This window comes from Medicago sativa, chromosome 4 (assembly GCF_051527215.1).
Source record: "Medicago sativa cultivar Bolivia chromosome 4, Bolivia_mono, whole genome shotgun sequence".
Taxonomy (NCBI): domain Eukaryota; kingdom Viridiplantae; phylum Streptophyta; class Magnoliopsida; order Fabales; family Fabaceae; genus Medicago; species Medicago sativa.
The window spans coordinates 59,609,819-59,628,791 of record NC_140752.1 but is presented as its reverse complement, the minus strand read 5'-3'; the positions used below and the strand labels follow the sequence as shown (position 1 = coordinate 59,628,791).

The 18,973-nt window shown below is 32.9% G+C and overlaps 1 protein-coding gene across 1 annotated transcript; it reads right to left on the bottom strand.

The window, feature by feature from the left end:
* Positions 1–15,921: 15,921 nt before the first annotated feature.
* LOC146930309 (transcription factor RAX1-like) lies at positions 15,922–17,986 on the bottom strand. Its single transcript, XM_085701875.1, has 3 exons — positions 17,772–17,986; positions 17,520–17,649; positions 15,922–16,817 (listed from the first exon to the last, which is right to left on the bottom strand). The coding sequence occupies exons 1-3, from the start codon at positions 17,905–17,907 to the stop codon at positions 16,103–16,105; spliced, it is 981 nt and encodes a 326-aa protein (XP_085558001.1). The 5' UTR covers positions 17,908–17,986; the 3' UTR covers positions 15,922–16,102.
* Positions 17,987–18,973: the final 987 nt, after the last annotated feature.

The window sequence follows — 18,973 nt, the reverse complement described above, 5'->3', positions numbered from 1 at the left end:
ACTTCTAAGGTCATCTCAAGACTACACGTGCGAAAGGATCGCATCGGGACAATTTTGGGCAACTAACAGCTTAACTCGCAGTGGCGAGTAACTTCACTCGCACTGGCGAGCAAAGTGTGCATTCTGGGTTCCTACGTATTTACTCGCAGTGGCGAGTTATTCTGCTCGCAGTTGCGAGCTCACAGGTCACTCGCAGTTGCGAGTTGCATTGCTCGCAGTTGCGAGTTCTGGGTTCTAGCTCGCAGATGCGAGTGTTCTTGCTCGCAGGTGCGAGCGATGAATGTCAGTACGGCCAGAAACCTAAAAATCACAACTTTTCACCTATATTCATGATTCCTTCATCCAAATAGCATCTAATTATCATCTTAAGTCATATCTAAGGTCTGTATACTAATTTTGCATCAATCTAACATCTGTTCTTGATTTATTCATCAAAATTGATCCTAAACCTAATTCTCAATTCTCACCAAAACTTAACCTAATCATGCCAAATTCATCCTATAGAATTATACCCTTAATAATATTGAAAATTAGTCTCACCCTTACCTGGTTATGATGAAATCGCAGCTCTCCCTCTGGTTCTCCTCTTTTCTGACTTTTCTCCCTTTTTCTCCAAAAACGTACGTATTATGTTTTTCTAACTTTTGCTGTCTATTTATCTCTCCTAATTACTCTTATCACTACTAATTGCTCATCTCACAACACAGCCCAATTTTTAATATTTTTATTTTATTTATCAAATCTTATTTTATTTAATAATAAAATAAGTCATAACAACATAACAACTTCACCACAACAAAATATCCCTCATAATTCAGTTATAAATCATATAACCCATTCAACTATTCTATTTACTCTTTCTAATAATTATAATTACCTACTAAATATAGTCTAATAAATAATAAACCAAATAAATCAAGTAACAAAGAATAAATCAAATAATTAAAAAGTGGGCGTTACAACTCTCCCCCACTTAAAGAATTTTCGTCCTCGAAAATTAAACATCCTGCAAACAACTCTGGATTAGTCTATACAACAAACAACAATTCAAAACAACATACAATCAAACAACAAGTTAGAACAACAAAAGACAATGTAAAATTATTACACAACACTACGTTGCTTGACACGACTCTACTACTTGGCCGGACGGACCGACCTGCTCTGATACCAATTGTAACACCCCGTTTTCCCAACATGAAAATTTCATTTAAAATCAGAGTATTTTGATCACAACGGAATGTCACATACTTCAATTAAATCATAAAATGGATAATAATAATTATCCTTCAAATTCAACATCATGAAAAATCTTAAACTATTGCAGCGGAAAATAGTTCAACATTTAAAAGTCTTGGCACGCAGGCCTTATTGAAAAATCTCATAAATTAGTTCTTAAAAGAGACACGTAAGGAATAGAAGTAAAAGCAAGCCCCCATCCCGTTACGTATCAGAGCACCTAGACACCAACTGAGAGTCCACTCATGAACGCCTCTAATCTTTATTACCTGCACATTACCCACGGTCGAGGCAACATATACGCAGAAGGGGTGAGATTTCATAATCAATACATTAAGCATATAATCCAATAAAATGCATTTAACAACTTAAACATTAATAACATATCAACAATTAACAATTAGCATAATTTTTCATTACATAACAAATACAATCATCAATACCATTACTAATTCTCATCACAAATCATAATCAACTTAACACTCAACTTGACGACACAACTCATCCTTGACCATGCAACTCTATCAACTCGACAACATCTTGACAACTTAAACATCATGAACCTCTTGATATGCAAATGCATTTGGTACCAATACAGAGCATCAAGCTTCCAACCAACTTATGTGAGCGTAATTAGGCTCTTCAGGGCATCAAGCCCCCAACATAAAAAGCTCCAGGGCATCAAGCCCTCACCAATCATGTGAATGACTAAGCATTCCAGGGCATCAAGCCCTCAACCAACTTATATGAGTATGCAATGGACTCAACTTCCAACAACTTAGACAACGACGTGTACAACTCATACGACTCATAATCATGGACAGCTTCTTAAATTCCAACAACATAGACCGACTCATGCAACCTCAAGACACTAACAGTCGACAACAGAAAACAGCAGCAACATACAACAATTAACAACGCTTGAATGTGTTAACATTCACATAAGGAATTAATTACATCAATATAAATATCATAAAACATCATTATAGCATTCATGCAGCAACACTTCTAATTTTCAGTCACCATAACAGACTTCTGGAGCTTATGAAAGCATCCTAAACAGCTCTCTAACTTACTTCTAAGGTCATCTCAAGACTACACGTGCGAAAGGATCGCATCGGGACAATTTTGGGCAACTAACAGCTTAACTCGCAGTGGCGAGTAACTTCACTCGCACTGGCGAGCAAAGTGTGCATTCTGGGTTCCTACGTATTTACTCGCAGTGGCGAGTTATTCTGCTCGCAGTTGCGAGCTCACAGGTCACTCGCAGTTGCGAGTTGCATTGCTCGCAGTTGCGAGTTCTGGGTTCTAGCTCGCAGATGCGAGTGTTCTTGCTCGCAGGTGCGAGCGATGAATGTCAGTACGGCCAGAAACCTAAAAATCACAACTTTTCACCTATATTCATGATTCCTTCATCCAAATAGCATCTAATTATCATCTTAAGTCATATCTAAGGTCTGTATACTAATTTTGCATCAATCTAACATCTGTTCTTGATTTATTCATCAAAATTGATCCTAAACCTAATTCTCAATTCTCACCAAAACTTAACCTAATCATGCCAAATTCATCCTATAGAATTATACCCTTAATAATATTGAAAATTAGTCTCACCCTTACCTGGTTATGATGAAATCGCAGCTCTCCCTCTGGTTCTCCTCTTTTCTGACTTTTCTCCCTTTTTCTCCAAAAACGTACGTATTATGTTTTTCTAACTTTTGCTGTCTATTTATCTCTCCTAATTACTCTTATCACTACTAATTGCTCATCTCACAACACAGCCCAATTTTTAATATTTTTATTTTATTTATCAAATCTTATTTTATTTAATAATAAAATAAGTCATAACAACATAACAACTTCACCACAACAAAATATCCCTCATAATTCAGTTATAAATCATATAACCCATTCAACTATTCTATTTACTCTTTCTAATAATTATAATTACCTACTAAATATAGTCTAATAAATAATAAACCAAATAAATCAAGTAACAAAGAATAAATCAAATAATTAAAAAGTGGGCGTTACAACTCTCCCCCACTTAAAGAATTTTCGTCCTCGAAAATTAAACATCCTGCAAACAACTCTGGATTAGTCTATACAACAAACAACAATTCAAAACAACATACAATCAAACAACAAGTTAGAACAACAAAAGACAATGTAAAATTATTACACAACACTACGTTGCTTGACACGACTCTACTACTTGGCCGGACGGACCGACCTGCTCTGATACCAATTGTAACACCCCGTTTTCCCAACATGAAAATTTCATTTAAAATCAGAGTATTTTGATCACAACGGAATGTCACATACTTCAATTAAATCATAAAATGGATAATAATAATTATCCTTCAAATTCAACATCATGAAAAATCTTAAACTATTGCAGCGGAAAATAGTTCAACATTTAAAAGTCTTGGCACGCAGGCCTTATTGAAAAATCTCATAAATTAGTTCTTAAAAGAGACACGTAAGGAATAGAAGTAAAAGCAAGCCCCCATCCCGTTACGTATCAGAGCACCTAGACACCAACTGAGAGTCCACTCATGAACGCCTCTAATCTTTATTACCTGCACATTACCCACGGTCGAGGCAACATATACGCAGAAGGGGTGAGATTTCATAATCAATACATTAAGCATATAATCCAATAAAATGCATTTAACAACTTAAACATTAATAACATATCAACAATTAACAATTAGCATAATTTTTCATTACATAACAAATACAATCATCAATACCATTACTAATTCTCATCACAAATCATAATCAACTTAACACTCAACTTGACGACACAACTCATCCTTGACCATGCAACTCTATCAACTCGACAACATCTTGACAACTTAAACATCATGAACCTCTTGATATGCAAATGCATTTGGTACCAATACAGAGCATCAAGCTCCCAACCAACTTATGTGAGCGTAATTAGGCTCTTCAGGGCATCAAGCCCCCAACATAAAAAGCTCCAGGGTATCAAGCCCTCACCAATCATGTGAATGACTAAGCATTCCAGGGCATCAAGCCCTCAACCAACTTATATGAGTATGCAATGGACTCAACTTCCAACAACTTAGACAACGACGTGTACAACTCATACGACTCATAATCATGGACAGCTTCTTAAATTCCAACAACATAGACCGACTCATGCAACCTCAAGACACTAACAGTCGACAACAGAAAACAGCAGCAACATACAACAATTAACAACGCTTGAATGTGTTAACATTCACATAAGGAATTAATTACATCAATATAAATATCATAAAACATCATTATAGCATTCATGCAGCAACACTTCTAATTTTCAGTCACCATAACAGACTTCTGGAGCTTATGAAAGCATCCTAAACAGCTCTCTAACTTACTTCTAAGGTCATCTCAAGACTACACGTGCGAAAGGATCGCATCGGGACAATTTTGGGCAACTAACAGCTTAACTCGCAGTGGCGAGTAACTTCACTCGCACTGGCGAGCAAAGTGTGCATTCTGGGTTCCTACGTATTTACTCGCAGTGGCGAGTTATTCTGCTCGCAGTTGCGAGCTCACAGGTCACTCGCAGTTGCGAGTTGCATTGCTCGCAGTTGCGAGTTCTGGGTTCTAGCTCGCAGATGCGAGTGTTCTTGCTCGCAGGTGCGAGCGATGAATGTCAGTACGGCCAGAAACCTAAAAATCACAACTTTTCACCTATATTCATGATTCCTTCATCCAAATAGCATCTAATTATCATCTTAAGTCATATCTAAGGTCTGTATACTAATTTTGCATCAATCTAACATCTGTTCTTGATTTATTCATCAAAATTGATCCTAAACCTAATTCTCAATTCTCACCAAAACTTAACCTAATCATGCCAAATTCATCCTATAGAATTATACCCTTAATAATATTGAAAATTAGTCTCACCCTTACCTGGTTATGATGAAATCGCAGCTCTCCCTCTGGTTCTCCTCTTTTCTGACTTTTCTCCCTTTTTCTCCAAAAACGTACGTATTATGTTTTTCTAACTTTTGCTGTCTATTTATCTCTCCTAATTACTCTTATCACTACTAATTGCTCATCTCACAACACAGCCCAATTTTTAATATTTTTATTTTATTTATCAAATCTTATTTTATTTAATAATAAAATAAGTCATAACAACATAACAACTTCACCACAACAAAATATCCCTCATAATTCAGTTATAAATCATATAACCCATTCAACTATTCTATTTACTCTTTCTAATAATTATAATTACCTACTAAATATAGTCTAATAAATAATAAACCAAATAAATCAAGTAACAAAGAATAAATCAAATAATTAAAAAGTGGGCGTTACAACTCTCCCCCACTTAAAGAATTTTCGTCCTCGAAAATTAAACATCCTGCAAACAACTCTGGATTAGTCTATACAACAAACAACAATTCAAAACAACATACAATCAAACAACAAGTTAGAACAACAAAAGACAATGTAAAATTATTACACAACACTACGTTGCTTGACACGACTCTACTACTTGGCCGGACGGACCGACCTGCTCTGATACCAATTGTAACACCCCGTTTTCCCAACATGAAAATTTCATTTAAAATCAGAGTATTTTGATCACAACGGAATGTCACATACTTCAATTAAATCATAAAATGGATAATAATAATTATCCTTCAAATTCAACATCATGAAAAATCTTAAACTATTGCAGCGGAAAATAGTTCAACATTTAAAAGTCTTGGCACGCAGGCCTTATTGAAAAATCTCATAAATTAGTTCTTAAAAGAGACACGTAAGGAATAGAAGTAAAAGCAAGCCCCCATCCCGTTACGTATCAGAGCACCTAGACACCAACTGAGAGTCCACTCATGAACGCCTCTAATCTTTATTACCTGCACATTACCCACGGTCGAGGCAACATATACGCAGAAGGGGTGAGATTTCATAATCAATACATTAAGCATATAATCCAATAAAATGCATTTAACAACTTAAACATTAATAACATATCAACAATTAACAATTAGCATAATTTTTCATTACATAACAAATACAATCATCAATACCATTACTAATTCTCATCACAAATCATAATCAACTTAACACTCAACTTGACGACACAACTCATCCTTGACCATGCAACTCTATCAACTCGACAACATCTTGACAACTTAAACATCATGAACCTCTTGATATGCAAATGCATTTGGTACCAATACAGAGCATCAAGCTCCCAACCAACTTATGTGAGCGTAATTAGGCTCTTCAGGGCATCAAGCCCCCAACATAAAAAGCTCCAGGGTATCAAGCCCTCACCAATCATGTGAATGACTAAGCATTCCAGGGCATCAAGCCCTCAACCAACTTATATGAGTATGCAATGGACTCAACTTCCAACAACTTAGACAACGACGTGTACAACTCATACGACTCATAATCATGGACAGCTTCTTAAATTCCAACAACATAGACCGACTCATGCAACCTCAAGACACTAACAGTCGACAACAGAAAACAGCAGCAACATACAACAATTAACAACGCTTGAATGTGTTAACATTCACATAAGGAATTAATTACATCAATATAAATATCATAAAACATCATTATAGCATTCATGCAGCAACACTTCTAATTTTCAGTCACCATAACAGACTTCTGGAGCTTATGAAAGCATCCTAAACAGCTCTCTAACTTACTTCTAAGGTCATCTCAAGACTACACGTGCGAAAGGATCGCATCGGGACAATTTTGGGCAACTAACAGCTTAACTCGCAGTGGCGAGTAACTTCACTCGCACTGGCGAGCAAAGTGTGCATTCTGGGTTCCTACGTATTTACTCGCAGTGGCGAGTTATTCTGCTCGCAGTTGCGAGCTCACAGGTCACTCGCAGTTGCGAGTTGCATTGCTCGCAGTTGCGAGTTCTGGGTTCTAGCTCGCAGATGCGAGTGTTCTTGCTCGCAGGTGCGAGCGATGAATGTCAGTACGGCCAGAAACCTAAAAATCACAACTTTTCACCTATATTCATGATTCCTTCATCCAAATAGCATCTAATTATCATCTTAAGTCATATCTAAGGTCTGTATACTAATTTTGCATCAATCTAACATCTGTTCTTGATTTATTCATCAAAATTGATCCTAAACCTAATTCTCAATTCTCACCAAAACTTAACCTAATCATGCCAAATTCATCCTATAGAATTATACCCTTAATAATATTGAAAATTAGTCTCACCCTTACCTGGTTATGATGAAATCGCAGCTCTCCCTCTGGTTCTCCTCTTTTCTGACTTTTCTCCCTTTTTCTCCAAAAACGTACGTATTATGTTTTTCTAACTTTTGCTGTCTATTTATCTCTCCTAATTACTCTTATCACTACTAATTGCTCATCTCACAACACAGCCCAATTTTTAATATTTTTATTTTATTTATCAAATCTTATTTTATTTAATAATAAAATAAGTCATAACAACATAACAACTTCACCACAACAAAATATCCCTCATAATTCAGTTATAAATCATATAACCCATTCAACTATTCTATTTACTCTTTCTAATAATTATAATTACCTACTAAATATAGTCTAATAAATAATAAACCAAATAAATCAAGTAACAAAGAATAAATCAAATAATTAAAAAGTGGGCGTTACATCCTACATCAACTAAAAATGTAGAGGTTGAACACTTTATAAGTGAGACAATCCATAAACTCATCGCTTTAAGATTTTAGGTAAGAGTGCGGTGTCTTTCTCACTTGAGTAGTTACTTTGGCTTGATGTGGGTGGTCTCCCGGCTCTTCTCGTAACCCAACAATGGTATCAGAGCTTGATACCATTGTTTAGAGGTTAAGTTCCGTTGTTTCATTTTCTGGAAAACGTTTGTGTTTTTCTTTGTGCAGTTGTAATCTTGCTTTCTCAATGTTAAAATATTAGCTCTAGCAATGAAGGTATGCAGGTAACAAATGAGAGAGTTTCTAAACTTTTTCTAATGGTAAAAAAGTCGCCAGCTATGAAACTTTTGCACTAAGAAACAAATTAAACGTCCAATTAGTCAAAATATGTTTGGTTTGCTTTTTTACCAATGCGTATGAAATATAATTTATTTGATTAATTATTCAGTTGTTTTCAGTTTACATTACGCACTGAATGACTTTTTATTATTTTACATTACTACTATTTCTCCATTCAACGCATTATATACATGGATATATTTTATTGTAACATTTTCAACTTGTAATAACGTCCAAAATAATAAAATAACGTAGCTCACATGACGTGGGGACTGTTTTATAGGTCTCAGACAATGGTCAATCAGAGTCCACCAGCTGGATTGTTAAGACCTAAAATAGCTATTTTCATAGTCAACTTTGTTGACAACTAATAGCATTTTAATATTTTTTGTCAATTAAGTAAAGTGGAAATTGTTATTGTTAATTAGTACATATCAGGAGTGAATCTATTGCTTACATTGAGAATTTGTGTTTTATTAGTATGGATATTCATGTTAAGTATGAGATAAAATTTTGTCATACTTAAAATATTGGGTGAAGATGACACACCATTCTCATTTGTGTGGTTGTTATGTTTAATGGGTCATCGATTCAACTTTGCGGGTAATAGAATTTTGTATTTATACAATTGAGTTGGGCCTAAATAATCTTGAACCTAAATAATCTCTAACTAATGTAGAAGATACTAACGATTTATACATGAATATTTTATATTCAAATACGCCTCTGTAGTCGAAACGGGAGGTTAATGAATGTTGAGACCATTTATGAAATTATCAAACAATTGCAGTGGAAGGCCCTTGGTGAAAATGTCAGTTATTTGATAGCGAGATGGAACATGTAAAGCACGTACTTGACCTTTAGCAACATTTTCACGCACAAAATGGATATTCATTTCAATGTGTTTTGTGTGGCAACCTTCCTCTTTAATATGCTAGCATCGTTTTGTTCCTGCTTGTTTTATCTCTTACATTACTTCATCTCAAGTTGTTCACATTCCACCTGTTTCGTGGAAGCTTGTGTTGACGTTGAACCCGCTCGTCGATGTCTTATCTAATTTCAGTTTCACAACACCATTTTCCATAATTTCACAATTTTCCTCTTATCTATGTCTAACAATGTGATAAGTGCTAAACTATTGTTATTTTCCATAGCACTTATTGACTTATTTTGAAAGAAATACTTCATTAAACCCTCAACTTGATCTAAATATCATTTATATTAGTAAACTTTGCTAGAAAGCTATTACATCTAGTTTCTATACATTTATATAGGTTAAAGAGAAAGACTACACCGATGCAGAGTAAAGGAAGGCAAGAACATATGGAGAAAAGCATGATTTGCTAGGCAAATTTGACGGGGTGAAAGAGAGCCATAATAGAGAGTTCCAGAAGGAAAAACCAAAGGCAATTTGCTAGGTGAGATTTGGTCTGCTAAGCGAACTAAGACAGTTCAAGAAAAATATTTGAAGACAATTGGTTTTCCCTTCTTTGAAGTAATCTCGATTCGCTAGGCAAGCTTGACCGCACCTAGCGAATTTAAGAACTCAGAACCTCTATAAATAGAGGTGTAGGTCATTTGTAGAAATTAATCACCTGTAAATTTTGAAACACTGTAGAGAGAGAGAGAGAGAGAGAGAGAGAGGGAGAGAGAGAGAGAGAGAGAGAGAGAGAGAGAGGGAGAGGGAGGGAGGGAGGAGCTGAAGCCATTGGTGGACTAGGGAAGCTTGTTGATGCTTCTCCAACATTCATCAAGTCTCTTGTTTTAGTCATGCATCTGATGGGTAACTAAACTCTTTTATATTGGGATTGGATTAGATGTAAATAACTAGGAATCTACGTGGCACTCTTAATATTGCTTGTATATCATTTATGTATTCAATATAATTTAAATTTAAATCCATTCCTAATGTTTTACCAACGATGTAGTGTTATGCAATTCATCTTTTGATTTAGTCAGAGCCTAGTAATTGGCTGGCTACCTAAGGGACATGGTTTAAATTCTATATAGGTGTCATCACCCGAGAGATCATGAGTAAGTCTATATTCATGTATAAAACTTATACAATCGATTAAGAGGAAATGATGAGGAATAATATTGAAATTTAACCTCAGCACAACTTTATCTCTATATTGGTTCAATTCTATACGTTGATTCAAACAACTCAAACACTTTTATAATACCTTGTTCAAAATATCTCTTAATACGAACATATATCAACTAAGTGCGGTCTCTGTGGACACAATATTTTATTAGTTTGATAAAAATCGACATACTTACCACTGTGCTGAGAAAACCTGAAATCCTCTTTTATCACAATGCACTTTTGATCCTTGTTTCAAGACGCTTTGTTTCACGTGTTATTTGAAAACATCTAATTATGATCTTAATGCATGCATAACTTATAAAATAATATTAATAATTCATGTTACTATTGCATCTGAAGAAAGACAAATTTATATTTTTATATAAATAAATAAATAAAATTTCAGTTAATATTTTGAGAAGTGGTGTCCTTCTTCGCGATAGTAGTGACATTTTCTTGGTTAGTTATGCCCGTAAAATTGGAACCCATGATGTGCTCTATGTGGAGATGTGGGGTATGTATATTGAGATGGATTTGGCTCAAAGATGAGGGATTACCCATCTTCAAGTTGTTAGTGACCCATTGGTGTTAGTTGACTTGGTTTCAGGAAACTGCATCATTAACAAAAAATATCCTACATTGATTTAGGGAATTTGTGATCTAAATAACATGAACTGACAAATTTAAATCAATCATAATTGACGTGAAGGGAGCATATCATCTAAGACCATTTACAATGGTTCACACTCTCAACACCCACTTTTTCTCTTCCCAACACTCCACATCATTTTTTCTCTCTTATTCAACACTCATTCAACTTTTACCATCTCCAATGGTTTTTTCAATCAACACTCTACCCCACCACTTTTTATTTCATATTCTTATTTAATTTTATATTTTTGTTTTTTTGATTACATAAAATTACAATTATCGATTATAATTAAATTAAAATAATAAACACTTAACAATTTATTTTTTAGTTTTTTTGAAAAAACAAAATTTATTTAAATAATTTATTTTCACTAAAAAGAATATTAAAACTTCAAAAGAAAAGTTAATAGAAAGATAATAATAATATTAAGATAGTGAAAAACTTGGTTTTTTTTATGTGTCCAAATCAAATGAACCAAGTCTCTATTTATAGACAAAAAAATCATGAATTTTGGTAATAAAAAAAATTTTTAAAAATTAATTTGCAATAAAATAATGAGTTCAAATTATTAAAATGAGAAAAATCTAGACAGCCAATCAAAATCAGCCACGTGTCATTCATTATCCACTCAGCAATCTTCTCTCTCATTCGCCTGCAGCTCCACTCGCCCTTGTCGGCGTGTGTGGCACACGCGCCAGTTTCCACAAACAGAAATGCGCCAAGTTTCCCTCGGTGTGTCAGCATTCAACATGGTTGAACACATTCAACTCTTCTCTCCTCCACATCATTTTTCTATCATTTTCAACAACCTCATTGCAATGGTTCAACATATTGAAGGTGGCTTTCAATAGGCTCATTGTAAATGGTTTAATTGGCCAACTAATTATAGACTTACTTTGAATTCTTTTAAGTTAGATGTTGTGGAGGCTCCTCTTAAAGATCTTTAGAGACTCTTCTTAGGTTACATGTTTTTGAGGCTCCTAGAAAAGATCTTTTGAGACTCTTCTTTGATGACATATTCATCACTTGTATGTAAAAAAAATTATTATCAACGATTTTGTAAAAAAATTGGAAATAAGATAATATTCAAATAATTAATCGACTATAAAATATAGTTTAATCAATAATGTTAAAATTGTTAGATTAAACACATTTATCGTATTTGAAGCTAGAAATTTACTTTTATATTGTGAGAGTTTTATATGATGTTTATCACTTTTGTCCGGTTAAAAAAATATAATACTATATTGAGACTCTTCCCACAAATACGCTCAACATGCCCTTAACCAGTTGAACCATATCCATTAGATAAACTAAAAATGCACACTGATAACAAGATATTAAATTGTTGATTTAAGAGGATATTAGTCTGACTAGTAGTAAAGTATGCATCAGATTTGAAAATTGAGCAAAATACAAATTCTGACAGAATTTGTGGCGATCATATTAATTTGCGGATTCTTGTAGATTGGTTTCCCAATGGGGATTCCACTATGCCACACAACCATTTAATATTAAAACACTTACATCATCTTCCTTCTTTTGTCGCTTTCACTAACTCATTTTCTTCCTGTTTTGTTTGGTTTCGTACACTGTACTCCCTATTCCTCTTAAACAAACTAACCAAAATTGTCACGTTGTCAATCCTCAATATAAAACATGTACGTAATTTAATATGTCATGCTAACTAGTAACTAGTGCTTTAAAATAAATAGGGTAAAGTTTGTATTAAAAAAAAAATCTTTTAAATTTTTAAAAGTTTAACTAATATGTTTAATATATTCATTTTTTAACTAATGTTCAAGAAATACTTATTAGCATTTTTCTAATTTAGTTAAGAGAAACATTATTTAAATTGTCGATAACATATTTATATATACTGTTTTTTTTAAATAATATTTATATATACGTTATGATTTAGTTTTTATATATTTTGTTTACTTTTCTCTTCTTTTTTGGTGGTGGTCGGGTTTGAATCTCGAACCTTGCATATTTTTATGCATTGTCTATACCAACTGAACTAAGCTCACGAGGACTTACTTTTCTCTTCTAATCAAATCAATAGTTAACTAAAGGTGAATAATTTTTTGTACCCAAAAAAAAGGTGGCATTTAACATGGGAAAGACTAATCCTTTCCGACCATGGGTCAATTGAGTTTTCACCATTTGATCAAAAAAAGACCATAATATTATTGTGCTCTCTCTGCATTGTATTTTTTCACACCATCTTTCCCAACCATTCTCTCTCTCATCACTTGGAGCAACTCATCCACCACCACCAACATCAAATCTACTGTCCCAATTTTTTTTCCAGAAGAAGTAAAAAACACAGAAGCAAAAATGGATTTAGTTTTGGTTAGCCATGTACCCCAAAAAAAGGATACCAATGTCCAAGTTGTAATTCCACTGTCGATGCATTTTGATGCTTTTTAAACGTTTGTATTGTTCTTCAAATTTGATGGATTTAAATATTTTTTTTATACGTTTTTAATTCCACCGTATGCATTCCACTGTAATCCCATTTAATGAATTTAAGAGTTTGTGTTTTTGACAAATTTATGCATAACCCAGCACCACCAATCAAAATTCATCATCCCTTATGGGTTTGTATTTCGTTCTTCAATTTTGACCGGAAACTCGTCCGCGGTGGTGTGCGATGGCTCTCCGACGAAGGTGCCCAGAATGCAAGAAGAATTAGAACAATAGATAGATCTTGTGACGAAGAACACAGATCTGATGTATGTTTTTCTTAAACATGTTCAAGATGGCCGGCAATGGTGTCTGAACATAATGATCTAAAAACTCAAATACTTCCATCCATATCTGATTTTGTGTGTAAAGATGTGTTTCTTCATTTGATTTAGAATAAATGAAATTAAATTCTTTCATTTGATTTGATTTTGTATGATTTTAATTAGATTTCTAGATCACACGAGGAAGAGTTTTTTGATTGTTGAGTTTTTTTTTTTTCTGAGTTGAAATGGAATATGGCAGAGAGAGATGATGATGGATGGTTGAAGATAGTTGACAAAATAATCTGATGTTGAGAGTGTACAATAAGATATTTGATCTAGCAGTTAAAATTAACTTTCCCATGATGGGAAACTTTTGTCATTTTCCATGTTAAATGCCACCCAAAAAAAAAGGTCAATAAATTTTATATATGTTCCCTATTTTAGATAACAAACACAATTTCTTCGTTGTTTTTATTCAAAGCCGAGACTATTTTTTTCTTTCTTTCAATTATACTCAAACCAACTATTAAAAACCATAGAAATTTAAGTAAAAACCATAGAAATTTAAGTAAAGTAGTTGGACCTTCTAACAAAACCACTTTTTACTTGTATTAGAAACATTCACGTTATCATATGTGATTGGTGTGTAAAAGTGAAGTAGGAGTCTTAATTTGATTTTTTATTTCAAAAATACTTTTTTTGACAAAAAAAAAGAGGTTATTCTTCTAAGAAAATTCTAGAAATTATTAGTGTCTAATTGTCAACAATAATGGCATCCCCAAGACCTTATTAGCATCCCACAATAATTATTTTGTGTTTTATGTCAGGAGGCAGGCAAATAGGGTAGCTCATAACATAGCTAGAGCTTCCTTATCTCATCCTAACCCCTACCTCTTCTCTAATGTATCTGACTACTTGTCTCTGCTTATTATTGCTGAAATGAATTAATGTTGCCTTGCTAAAAAAACAATAATGGCATCTCTTTCTTATGAAAACATAAATTTCATGGATTTTGCCGCCATCTAGTCGTTGCACTAATTTAAAGAGACAAGTTCAAATAAAATGACTAGCAATAGTAAAAAGATTTACAGCTAATCTAGTCCCATACTTCCACACTAGACAACAAAATTTCACTTGCATCGTAGTCTCTCTTTTGTTGGTCATATATATAATATCAATAGTATATAAATTAATTAATGTAAAGAAATTTGTGGTTTGTTGTCAACGAGTTTGTATCTTATTCACCCAAATTTTCGTAATTTGAAAAAGATTCTTCAAAGGTGTGCTTAATTCAATAATGCAGTGTCCGACAGATCACAAATTCTCATATAAGTTATATAATTTAATGAGTTCATAGAAGACATAGATCATTTGCTAACAAATGAGAACTTAATCAACAAACTATACATGCATGTGATACATTTTATTTCTTAATATAAAAAATAAAAATCTAAACCATTAATTATTGGAGTTGTTTGTTTTCCCTTGAATTTTTCATAATATAAAAAATTTGCAAGAAAAGGATACTTAGGGTGTGTTTGGTTTAAGGGAAAGAAAGTGATGAGGAGAGAAAGGTTAGGGAAAGAAAGCATTTCCTTGGTTTGGAACTCACTTAAAAGACCAAGGAAAGAAAGAATTTTGTGGGACCCATATCAAAAATCTTTCTCCTCATGTATGCACGGAAAGGTTGTGGAAAGGTTGGAAAACACACTATGTTGTATAAAAAGTCCAATAGACCCCAGCTCTAGGTACCTTTCTTTATTTCACTTTTTTTAATAATTTTTTTATTTCATTGTTCATTGGTAATCTCTCTCTTTATATTTTCTCTATTCATTGCCTAATATTTTTTGTCCGGTCTCTATTTCTATGGCGTGAAATTAAACTACTCACACAAATCGCCACAATTTTTTCCAGACACATGTTTATATATATATATATTCAAGAGGTCAAGGGTATTTATGTCAATTACTATATATAAATCTTTCTTTCCTTCAACTTTCTATACCACTTTCTTTTATACCAAACAACCAAAACAATCCTCTCACTTTCTATTCTCTTTCTTTCCTCATATAATCTTTCCTTACTCTTTCTTTCCTTTCACTTTCTTTGATCATCCAAACAATTAGAAAACAATCTAACACCATATTGTTTATCATCACTATCAAGTACCAAGAAGATATGCACAAAATATAAATAAAACTTACCATAAGAGAAACATTTCATTAATTAAATAAAAAACACATGAACCAAAAAATCTCTCAAAGTCAATCTCTTATGAATCTTTTTACACCAACATACCCTTTACCCCATTATATCATCAAATTAGATCCTCTACATTCAGCTTTATGGTGCACCTTCAGTTTTCTCTGATTTAATAATCAAAGTAGTACATACCAATCTCTTCATTCTTATGAATATCATCAACATTAAACCCTTTGTTGCTGCTGCTACTAATCAATTGTTTAATATCATCAAGACCATAATCTAGTAATGGATTTAATATTTGACTTTGACCATTATTATAACTATATCCAACTCCACTTGATTTTTCTTCATATTGGTTAACACTTTCACCAACAATACTTCCATTGTTACCATTTATCATAAAGTTGTTCTTATTGTTGTAGCCATCAAATTCAAATCCACCACTATTCATGTGATGATGATAAACAATTTCTTCTTGCTTGATTTCTTTGCCATGACTAAGAGTGCAACTTCCATCAGATGAACTACTTCCTTCACTTCCAAACATAAACATATTATCTTTAATAGGGTAATTATATTGCATGGGAGGATTAACAACACTAACCATGGACTCTTGATTTTGGTAAATAGGGTTGAAACTTGTGTTTGGATAGTTATTTGAAGGAAGTGAAATGGTTTGAAGATCTATGAAGGAAGTTGGTGTGTGAGAAAAGTAGTCTAAGAATTGATGAGAAGAAGGAGAAGGTGGAAATGAAGGTTTTCTTTGATGATGTAATGTTGGAAACTGCATAGCCATGAGTTTTTTCTTCAACTTTGTGTTCCAATAGTTCTTGATATCATTGTCTGTCCTACCTGGCAATTGAGCTGCTATAATTGACCACCTATAAATCAATATCAAAAATGTGATTATAGTCATGGAAGGTGATTAGGTTTCCACTACCCAGACAAACAAATTTCATGTCTTAAATTAATTAAAAAAAATTATAGAAAAATGGTTGTATATTAGTTGGTATTTTTTTTTTGAGGGAATATTAGTTGGTATGTTAATATTTTTCTTTTTTACTAGAAAATGAGTTCTAGTCTATTGTTCATGAGATGTCACCTTGGTGGCAACAGTTTGGCTTTAAAATCTGAAGGATCATAGAGTTAGAGAAAAATGCAAAATAATATTTAGTGTCATTTTAGTTAATAATAATTTTTTTTGAAGGAATTAATAATAATTTTCATCTCACCCATTTTTCTTAAAAAAAAAAAACTCATATTCAACTCCAATTCTTGGTTCAAATAAGTTTCTTGGTTCAAATAAGTTGAAGCTATATTGTTGAAAAAGGTACAAGATTTATTTGACCTCTTTTAGTTAGAGAAATAGAGAGGTCATTGTTGCACCAAAAAACAATAGATACATTATTGGTATTTTAGTACTTGCAGCATGAAGTTTATAATGATAATGATTAAAAGGGGAAAGAAGAGAAGAATAAAGATATAGATAATATCATATTGAGATTAGATTGGTGAGAACGGAACAAAAAGGGTTGAAAAAATTGTACTTTGCATTTTGCACTAAAAAGGTCGTAAAAGTGTACCTGCTTCCAATATTAACATAGAGACTGCAAATTATTCTGTCTTCCTCATCAGAAAAATCCCCATGCTTAATGTTTGGCCTAAGATAGTTTAGCCATCTCAATCTACAACTTTTTCCACATCTCTTGAGACCTAAACATATATAAAAAAAAAAAAAAAATAGTATATATTATAATATTATAATATAACACAAATTTAAGCATTTTTCATGGAAATAATCATAATCATAATCATCATAACTTGTTAATTTTTACCAGCTTTATGAGGAAGAGAAATCCAATTTCCACCAGTGCCATATTTCTCTATGTAATCTTTAAGCTTCGAGTCTTCTTCTGGTGACCATGGACCTCTCTTAACACTTGTTTTGTCACAACATGGAGCTCTTCCCATCTCTATATATCTCAAGCAAGAAGAAAGTTTCAAGTTTTCTTTGATGTTCCAAACTCTCACTTTCTAGATCATGAAGCTTAATTTGGTGGGTAGTGGTAGTGGTAGTGCCTTTATAAATAAGAGACCTTGATTTTGAAAATGTGAAACAATATTATTATTTTATAGTATAGTATAATATTAGTATTATTATTATTTGAGTGAGTGAGAGAGAGAGAGGAACATAATTGCATAAGTCAAATGAATGGAAAGATGGAACATTACATGTATGTACAATTTAATTTTCAACGCAGTGTTAATAATTATTAACATTATTATGCAAGAAGGGTACTTAAGGTCAGAGAGAACTCTCATATCTTCAACGTTGTAGACTTGGCAAATCCGTATTAGTATATGAAAGGATAAATATTGTTCACATTTCTTTATGGTGTGTATATTTTAATTTTACTTTTACTTTACAATGTTTTTGAAATTGAACCGAATAAAACATCATGAAACTGGTCATATGAATTTAGCTCAGTTAATAAAGACAATACATAATATATGTAAGAGTTGAGGTCGAACCCCGTACACTCCACTTTACATTTAAAATTCGTGAACTACAACTACGAGACTATTTGACTAAAAACAAGCATCATGAAATGTTTAACTGATGATTTAATTAATTCAATCGACTTAATTAAAGTAAAAATATGATAAATAAATGTAAAGTATTCTTTTTTTTGACAAAATAAATATAAATTATTTAAAACTTAAAAATAAATAAACAATTGAAATTGATTGAACCAACTGTAACTCAACTGTGATTCAACGTAATCATGTTATTTGATTCAGGCAGTTGACAGGACTAATTTAATCCTTCTTTTTTTTAGTCGGGGTTTGAACCTCAAACCTTACATATATTATACATCGTCCCTACCAACTAAGTTAAGCTCGCGAAACCTAATTTAACCTGTTTGTCAAAACATTTTGTGGATGTGAAAAGTAGAAAAAGAATAAAGGAAAGTAAAAAATACGAGAAATAAGATTTGATGATATCTTTTTATATGGATAAAGTATAAAATGATGT

Bases quoted from the DNA above. Each gene is read 5' to 3' on its own strand.
- LOC146930309 (XM_085701875.1), bottom strand. From the start codon at position 17,907: ATGGGAAGAGCTCCATGTTGTGACAAAACAAGTGTTAAGAGAGGTCCA. The intron at 17,650-17,771 runs GTAAAAATTAAC...ATATATGTTTAG, and splicing joins TTCTCTTCCTCATAAAGCTG to GTCTCAAGAGATGTGGAAAA. The intron at 16,818-17,519 runs GTACACTTTTAC...ATTGATTTATAG, and splicing joins TATGTTAATATTGGAAGCAG to GTGGTCAATTATAGCAGCTC.